The following is a 9,138-nucleotide window of genomic DNA, read 5'->3' as shown; positions in this document are numbered from 1 at the left end:
GCATCTGGATAGATTTGTACATATATAGTACAATTGCGGTAGGGGAACAAAGCTTGCAAGAGGGGCGAGAGAACTAAAATTGACACCGAACAGGAAAGCAATACGATAATTGATATACAAAATTGATGCCCTCCACTAGAAATGCCTAACTCCTGTCGCTCTCTCGATGGTGTTCCGCCAATAATTACCAGTATTGTAATGCCTATAAATATGAAAATTCGCTCCTCTACTGCCCCTCAGATGATGAGCAAGGCTCTCGGTCATACTGCCGCATAACCTCCCCTACTTCCACCACCTTGTACGGTACTCAAAACTCGCCTGGTCCAGTCCTTCAATAAGTATGGAACGTCACGAATCGTATCTCCGTGAGGGAGAAGATCCCATCCACGAGCGCCATATCTATTGTAGTTGAGCCAAGAACCGAAAATTAAGTATGCGGCCGTTGAAAGGAATGCACTGTCAAAAATTTGTTAGCTACGTTCGCCACTTTTGTACCTGTGATGCAGAATAGAACGACCAGGGGACGGAAACACATACATAATAATGAACCAAGTAAAAAACCCCCAATGTGAACCTTTCTTGTCATCACCATCATCCTTCGGCCCATCCTCACAAGCATACTTTGTGCGCCAAGTCAACCTTAGGATATCTGCATCGCCTTTATCCTTATCCAACCTAACAAACTGAAGACTCGAATCGTTGCCTGGCGCTCCAATCACTTCATCATCATTCCCTTCTTCCTCCCTCTCATTGTGCTTCTCCTCATCCTTTTGCTTGTTTTTCGGCTCTGGTGGTACCCACAGATTTTCCAGTCCAGTTCTGTTCGCATCGCAAATAAACTCCACGATAGCTTTTTGCGGCCTCTTATTCTTCCCTTGCTCGATGAAGCCACCGTTTAGCTCTACACGTAATCCTTCTTTGTCGGCGTCTGAATGAGATTTAGAGTTGCTAAGTCGTTCCACTTTAGCGTCAAGAGGACCTCCGCCATAATTTTGTAATTCGCCTGCAAATGGAACAATTTTTTGCGTTGCATCTGATCCTTCCCCTTCATTGATAACATGTGTTATGCCACAAACTGTTCCATCAAGGATGTTAGTGAACCAAGACCCTTTGAGTAACACACGATGAATTGGCTAGTGGCTAAAATTTAACAAGACCTAGAATAAGGAGAGACATTACCTCTTGTCCCACCTGGACACTCATAGAACCCCTTCTTGACTATAGGGTTACAAAGGTCGATTGTGTATGTTGTATTTGTCCATCCTTTTGCTTCACCAACAGAATCTTTAACACTGTGTAATGCCGACCGTGGCCCACCTAATGCTTCCAAATTGAACGGCTTTTTGTCAACAACTATGTTCGTACAATCTAAGTTTCCGAGCGCGGAAGAAAGGAGTGGAAAGAAGAGGGTTGATAGAAATGCGGTTTCGGTTGGGAGGTTGTGAAGACGCATGATGGTTTGTCAGAATACCGTGGAATACACTGTAGTCCAGATAGATGGACAATAGTCTCAGATGTTTTATTTTATCAAACACGCCCGTAATATGTGTCGAATTGAAAGATACTGATTCTTTATATTGAGATGTATCGAAGGCGAGACGTCAATAAGTAAGACAGTAGGTATTCGTAGTGAGATTATCTTGGTTGCGAATTTTGTGATGCAATTGTTGAAGCTCATAGAGCATTTATTCAGACACGCCGGAAACTGCGAGATGAAAGATGACGGTGATTACCTAAGCTGTTGTTTTATCAATCAATCAATCACATGATGTTTGCGGCAATATTGGTTTCGAGGTCGCTTTCAACTTCCACTCGTGTTCTTTGATTTTTGTAATTTTGATTATATTCATGCTTCATTTACTCACCTGGTATCCCTTTCCACAGTCTTGACCTTCGAAATCTATGATCACTATGAAATCAGATAGAACTAATTAACACCACTTCTTCTTCGTATTGCCTACCAATCGCTCAAAATATTGACTGAAGATATGTCTCTTTCACAATTATTTTGCCTCCACGGCAGCAGTCTTCGCAAAGCCAGCGAAGTGTCAAATGTTGATGAAGCGGTATCGTAGGTTCAAGATCAAAGACCATCTGTTTGCACCGGTAAGATTAGTCTGGTAAATATGGTCGGCCTACCAGATTTCGGAACTTTTGCAGGCTATTGTAGGTCAATTCATGTTCCCATACTACCTCGTAGTCAATAGTGTCATCTTTGATCCCACCGCCGAAAACTTCAAAAGGGATGGTTTTCACTGTCAAGCTACCAATATTACTGGGAAAGAGTAACAAATTTATTATACATGCTTTTACCCTGCGGCCCATACCAGAGCACAAGATAAAGGCATTTTTGGGGGAGGGGGTGAATAGGAGATTTCTGGACATGTTGTCCTTGAAAGATATCTTCAACGCAGATTGAAGGATTGAGAGAAAGTAGCGTTCTATGCCAACGATAATACGTCTTTCATCAAGGCATCATCAATCCTTCAATCAGAGAAATTTTCGGTTGACAGACTTGAGCATGTCAATATCGAACCAAGATTTCAATGGTCAAATATATCAATCTTGGCAGTCTTCTTCCATTTGACCAAGTTACACACTCAGTACATCACGAACCAAGCCAGCCACGTTTCTACATGCAAACCAGTGGGAATGTTCCTTGGTAAGCATTTGAAACGCCAGCACAACTTTTCGACATTACTCACATTTGCTCGATGTGATAAGAAAACTCATTGCTGGAGCCAACATACCTTAGTATGTAAAAGCATGTGGTAAATCACTTATCTATCAAGAGGGGTTTTGCATGCATATATGAGCACGATAATGTTCACAATATTACTTGGCCACCTTGCACTGTTATCTTGTTAGTTGGTCGGTGACCTAAATTGTTCTAAGCCGACAAGAAGCGATTTACCAATTGAAGATCACGGTGGTCCAGATCTCTGCTACGAATCAGAAAAGAACAGGAGGATTGGAAAAGCATGACTTTGGCGTGTTTGACTATCAGCGTGGAGCGAGTTGCGGCTTCGGTCGAATTATGGATCACATCTTTTCGGGTCCAATCCCGTTGAGAACCGCCCCAGAAATACCGCCCAGAGGCAGAGTGGAGCCAAAGAACAATTGTTGGTATTCTAGGTTGGACCTACCGAATGTATTGCGACTAGTGTCAGCCCTTTTTCTCCACTATGTTTTAGGCTTGTTGGAGCGTGGTTGAAATTGTGAATCGTTCTCCTTGCTCCACTGCATAACTGCATAACTGCTTCGTTGGTGAAATTGAGCGGTTTAAGATGAATCTCGGTAGGGCAGATAGCTTCTGTGGAGTAAATGGCCGGTAGTGACCTGTGGAGGTAGTATTTATGTATCCTTTGTCCCTACAATTCCATTCCTTTCGTTTCTTTTGTATCTTTCAATTCCATAGTTTCGTCTGCATACTTAATTGTTGGCAGAGTAACTCACTCATCCGGAGCGCGCTGCGCTGTCTTGCTTTGCCTGGTATACTCTGTCCATCTCGTCATAGACAAATCAACCAACCCCTCCCGCAACCAATCATATCCATTAAGACATCAAGAAACAGACGGAGCCATGGTTGTACATACTTTCACCCCGCATATCGCGAAGTTTGCCAGGTTCTCTCTTGGAAGGTTCACAAACCGTTGGGCTAATGAGGAAGAATTGAAGTTAGTATCATACTCCCTAATGTCCCTCTGGTTCCTCATACTCGAATATGAATTGAGCTAGAAGTAGAGAGAGGAGCAAAAGAAAACTGTGATTGGTAAAGAAATAGTCAAACTGACCAGGCATTTTTTACAGCAAACCTGCGATTTTGAAAGAGAACAAGATACCCAAGAATGTACCAGCCCAGTGGAACGTTCTTAGATGGCAATATCAGAGCGAGTTGTTGATGGAGATTAAGAATAAAGATATGGAAAAGACGAGACGACAGCAAGCACAAGAAGACGGAGTGTTGGGGATGGCGGACACAACCGCCAAGATGAAGGGATTAATGGGCGATAATCACCTCTGGATGTGTGCGGTTTGAAGTGCTAGAATTCGCCTGGGGGGAAATAGACTGGAGTGTCATCGACTCATATTACACAGATGAAAGCGTCTGTTTTATACTTGACGATCGAAATGCATTATATGGCGTTTAATTGCGGATTGGAGGCTTTGTATTATACCAATGGCTTGAGGAAATTCTTTAGTACTCGTCGGATAGCATCGGGAGAGGAAAGGAAAAGAGGCATAAACATAGGCTGCTGGCAGCTTGCTTGGTTTGAAAGATGATTTCTCGATAACGATATAATATACAAATTGTTCTACAAACAGAGAGAGTTATAAACTGCACTTTGTCAAAATTCCTCCTGCTCCGGCCACCAATCGCTGCAATGATAACTGTGAACTCCAAATCCAACACCAAGGGAGTGACAATGCTGTATAAATGCCCATCGTATCACCTTGACGCAACCATAAATATTTCAAACTCGACCTGACCTCCTCGCAGATGAGGGAACTGTGGTTTTCCTAGTTCGTTTAACGATCCGTGGCTCCTAGTCCAAAGACACTTCTTTCTCTTGAATTTGACTTGTAAGCTTCAAACGAGACTCATTTTCTCATAAAATCACCGAAACCATCACGACCATATTATGATTCCGTTTTCTTCATGAGCGTGCCGATGAATCACTTGAAGTCCTTATCTCTATTTCCCGTGGTATCGTAGCACGCAGGTTTTGTAATTTATCTGCATCTCCGTTCGCGTGTGTGAATTGGTCCACATGGTACGTCTGAGGCTTGTTATATCGATCGTCCACGGCTTTCATATCTTGATAGCATCTGTATAATTCATTTGATTGACCTCGAAGCTCTTTGGCGTGAGCTCGACGTTCTTTGAGTCTGAGAGTTAAATTAGCATGATATTCTCACACGTGGAAGAATTGACTGAATCAAAAAAGGCTTATATATGGGCTATGATAAAAGAATATTCATATACTTACTTCTTAAGGCCAGATACAATAGTAGGCATTACCAATTGATTATCAGTTCAATATTCCGAGATTGGAAAGAATAGCTCTTCGTACGTTAAGGTTGTGAAGTCCTCACAATGGTGTGGGGTTTTGTGGGTATGGAAATGAGGGGAAGCTATTAACGTAAAGAGGAGAAAATTCCTATCTGCTTTTGTAAACCACACGAACGAGTACTTTACTTGGGTATAAATATCTACTCCAGTACCGCGTCTTTCAACACAAGTCAACGTCATTTTGAAAGAATTCCAGGTCCCCGGTTTCGCGGCAGTCGAAACTTTACTTGCCATATTTCCACTCCTTCATCCAATGATCATTTGACAAAATGAATGAATTGTCGGGGTTTGTTCGGATACTATGATCACTGCCTCTTTGGTCTATCAAACTTAACTAGATCGATATGAGTAATGTTGAGGCAGTGAAAGATAGTTTGGGTGTTGAAATCTGGAACCCGGTGGACGGAGGCTCGGGAGGCAACGAACAATCTGGACAAATTTTTGGCTCCGGCACTTGAATGGAGATTTTGTATCTCCGGGTGCACATAGATTATTTAGGATTCTCAAGCTATGCAATGAGCTTGGGAAGTATAAAAGCATACTAAGTGGCTCTATTGTAACACTAGTTCTTGTTCTCTGGAGTAGGACGTTATGTCTTGTATGAGATGGGATGGGAGGACTAGGTATGGGTATTTGACATCTGAAGCAACGGAAGAGGTGTCCATTGAAAAGTCATCACATATTTCAAATGCATGAGGATTGACTAGACGCTTTATGCTAGTATTCGATATTCTGAGCTGATCCCAACGCACAAATTGTGAAACCCATTCGACATGCGTTCCTGAACTCGGTTATGTTGGAATCGCCGGTTCGGTTCGGTTGACGAGCAGTGTTCAAGCTGACAATATTTGGGAGGTATGAATACTTGTAGTTTTTTTGACGATGAAGCTTATTGCAATTCAAAAGATTTATTGTTGGCAATCCGATGGGACATGTGTAAAGTGCCAATATTTTTTATGCTCAGGAATTAGGTTACATAGTCTCATTTTGGTGGAGGCAGTGAGAGGCTTCTTTGAAAGCTCGCGTATTGGAATCGAAAAGCATCTCTTGAGACAACTAGTTTTCAAATTTGTGAAATAACGCACTTCTCGGGTTCATATTCGAATTCTGGATTCGATCAGGATGACTCCGTCTAAAGACCGCCACCAGGAGACCATAATAGTGAAGCAATATATATGCCCACATGCTCATGACAAATAAAGGACAAGGACGCTAACTCTTGCAATGAATAGAGATTTGTGGCAATGCGAGATACTCAGAAGGATGGAGGGGAAAATATAAAATAGACACGTGATATACTACAATTACTAACAAATACTCGTGTTGCTCAGCAGGAACGAGGGCGGTGTCCATAAATAGTAAGCGGTGTAGAGATAAATTACGCAAAATATATATACATTTGTTCATTTGTTTGCTAGCTTGAGCCTCGCTTTGAATCAATGATTTCGCAATTCAACATTGATGACAACCTTGCTAATTCGTTAATGATGCCTCCATCACATACTCCTACTGTCAACTACCAGGAGCACTTTAGAATTGATAATAATACTAGGAGAAGACGTACGACCAACCCATTTGATCAAAACAATGTTACTCCCATTCAGGGTATGTTATCATTAGGTGGAGATGCACAAGATGATCTCGATTCAACCACAGGCACAGAAGACTTAAGTGGTGGAGAAGATGAAGAAGAAGACGAATCTGAAGGTGATCCTGTTATTGAAGATTTAGAAAACCTAGACGAAGATATAGGTTTGGACGATGTTGCAGTTGACGGTTCGTTTGACAATTTTATTTTTCCCGCTTCCCCCTTCTTTCCGCACACATCACCAACACATCGGGAGGAAAGAGTGAAGGCAACTGAACTCGTAACTAGAATCAGAACCAGAACCTCTTGAACTTAAAGATGTCTACTCTCACTCCCTCAACTCCAACCGGTCAACCTGCACCAGTACATCTTACAGCACAGCAATCCGATTGTATTTTGCATCCCGTTCCGAATATCAATGCACAACCTCACCACCCATTATGTATAATCGGCTAACTTATCACCTCATCTAGCTACCATGGATAATACACCATTATTCGACCCTGCCGCTCTCGGGCTGAAAGAAATCGGAAATTTGGCTAGCTGGACTGTTTCTAGTAGTAAACCTGGTTGTGGAGTTCTTGCACTCCGGGACGATGACACAAATTTGTTCTGGCAGTAAGGAGATATATGCTTTCTCGTCTCTACTTCTCATCTCTATTCGGTGATAGACTTGCACATTTACTGACATATCCCACCTGCAGATCCGATGGACCCCAGCCTCATTACCTCAACATTCATTTTGCCAAATTCGCAAAGATTCGAGCCATTCGAATATTCCTTGACTTCGAAGCCGATGAGTCTTATACTCCAACACGTATCCAGTTGCTTGGAGGTACAGGCTACCACGATCTAATTCCGTTTTCTGAACTATCGTTTGTTCAACCGAAAGGATGGATTGATGTCAACCTTGATCACGTAGGAGGAGGTTCAGATGGAAAAACGCTACGCGCATTCATTATACAAGTCAAGGTATTGGAGAATCACCAGAATGGCAAGGATACACATGTTCGTGGACTGAAGATATATTCTCATGACGAACGTCATGAATCTCCTCCCCCATCATATCTCGATGAGGAGGAGGATGACACTTGCTCTTCGATCGATCCGAACGAATTTGGAGGGCCTGACGATGATCTGAAGCGCGGAGATGTAGGTAATGATGATCAATTTTGGAAGGATTTTACGCAGGCAAAAATGGGTGGACACAAGATGCCGGACCTAAGTGGTTTGAGTGAGCCTGGGTTTATGTCCGAGCCAGAACTGCGTTGATTGTACTGCGATCGCTTGGTTAATACTATATTACGATTGGTGGTAGTCACATTGGGAGTTATTAGGAGTCATTAAGATACCCTGGGTTTGTATAACAACATTGAATATGTAGCTTCATGATAAGAAGAGTACAGCTCCCTTCCTTATATTCTCAGTCCTGCCCAACAAAAAGATGAACACTTCTCCCAAGGTCAAGAGTCTCCATGTAGCCCAGAGGCAAGTGCCTTCTGCAAAAATGCACCGTATCTTTTCAAAGGCGATTCCGTATCTCTTTGTGGGGTTGCTCATGATTGTTAAATTTTGAGAGTGATATTTCGTCGTATTACATTTGATTTGGTGGAAAGAAACTGTTAACTAGACCACATCAATCAAACTTCTACTGTTCTGGCTTCCTCATGCTTTCATTCGACTAAAGATTCGTCCCGCCTGTACCACACGCATCCAAGTATTTCGAACTTTTATCCATACCACTCAATAGGAGCACTGATGAAGTTACATTCCATTGGATCTTAGCAATCATCGTTAAATCGCCAGATCTGCATTATGAGTCCAACAAAAAGAAACGTCAGGAACGCAATAAAATTTATCACCGTCTTCTGACCATATTCAATATTCTCTCGGGGTCTGTCTCGGGTCGGGCAATGATATTTTCTAACACTTGCCGTCATTCGCTAGCAGTGATCGAAGCGGCAAGTCCCCCAAGGATGTAGAACTTCCAAGCTACGGCAGCCATCACAATTCGACTGCACCTTGGCATGAGAGTTTCCCAGAAATGGCTTTGTTTTCTTATGACAACAACAAACCCATGAAGATTCTTCGATTAATTTCCACATCTATATCTGAGATCATTGTCAATAGTTATGCGATGGAGTTAATCGATACGGAAGAACATCTACACGAGTGCGCACATCCTGTAAATTGGATGGATTTTCAGCTTTGTTCTTTCTGCTTTCACGGCGGACAGCCATCTTTGGTTTGGTGTGACTGACTAAAAGTCATTTTACGCTCGTTCGTGTCAATTTAAATGGCAAGTGTCGTACCAATTTTGTCTTTGACAATCCCGATAGGGAAAGGCAAAAGCTAGCCAGTAAGATCAAGTGAAGGCGCGTGGCCATCAAAGAGATTAGCGAATTACAGAAGAACGATGATAGATCACTTTCAACCCAGAGGTAGAATAAACCTAGAACCTAGGAATGATCGTACC

General features: G+C 42.4%; 4 protein-coding genes across 4 annotated transcripts; 2 read left to right on the top strand and 2 right to left on the bottom strand.

Annotated features, from left to right (window-relative positions):
- Positions 1-260: 260 nt before the first annotated feature.
- Positions 261-1,453, bottom strand: Bfra_006227 (putative autophagy-related protein 27 protein; the record flags this gene model as incomplete). The annotated part of the gene is made up of 3 exons (XM_037336601.1): positions 261-456; positions 538-1,075; positions 1,180-1,453. The coding sequence occupies 3 exons, from the start codon at positions 1,451-1,453 to the stop codon at positions 261-263; spliced, it is 1,008 nt and encodes a 335-aa protein (XP_037197967.1).
- Positions 1,454-3,582: 2,129 nt separating this feature from the next.
- On the top strand, positions 3,583-4,039 carry Bfra_006226 (uncharacterized protein; the record flags this gene model as incomplete). The annotated part of the gene is made up of 2 exons (XM_037336600.1): positions 3,583-3,677; positions 3,811-4,039. The coding sequence occupies 2 exons, from the start codon at positions 3,583-3,585 to the stop codon at positions 4,037-4,039; spliced, it is 324 nt and encodes a 107-aa protein (XP_037197966.1).
- Positions 4,040-4,658: 619 nt separating this feature from the next.
- On the bottom strand, positions 4,659-5,020 carry Bfra_006225 (uncharacterized protein; the record flags this gene model as incomplete). The annotated part of the gene is made up of 2 exons (XM_037336599.1): positions 4,659-4,890; positions 4,992-5,020. The coding sequence occupies 2 exons, from the start codon at positions 5,018-5,020 to the stop codon at positions 4,659-4,661; spliced, it is 261 nt and encodes an 86-aa protein (XP_037197965.1).
- A 1,493-nt stretch (positions 5,021-6,513) lies between these two features.
- Positions 6,514-7,934, top strand: Bfra_006224 (putative anaphase-promoting complex subunit 10 protein; the record flags this gene model as incomplete). The annotated part of the gene is made up of 3 exons (XM_037336598.1): positions 6,514-6,850; positions 7,136-7,280; positions 7,367-7,934. 3 exons carry the CDS (start codon positions 6,514-6,516, stop codon positions 7,932-7,934), a joined length of 1,050 nt encoding a protein of 349 aa, XP_037197964.1.
- Between the last annotated feature and the right edge of the window lie 1,204 nt (positions 7,935-9,138).

This window comes from Botrytis fragariae, assembly GCF_013461495.1.
Source record: "Botrytis fragariae strain BVB16 chromosome Unknown tig00000000, whole genome shotgun sequence".
NCBI classification, from domain to species: domain Eukaryota; kingdom Fungi; phylum Ascomycota; class Leotiomycetes; order Helotiales; family Sclerotiniaceae; genus Botrytis; species Botrytis fragariae.
This window is presented reverse-complemented; position numbering and strand designations above follow the sequence as displayed.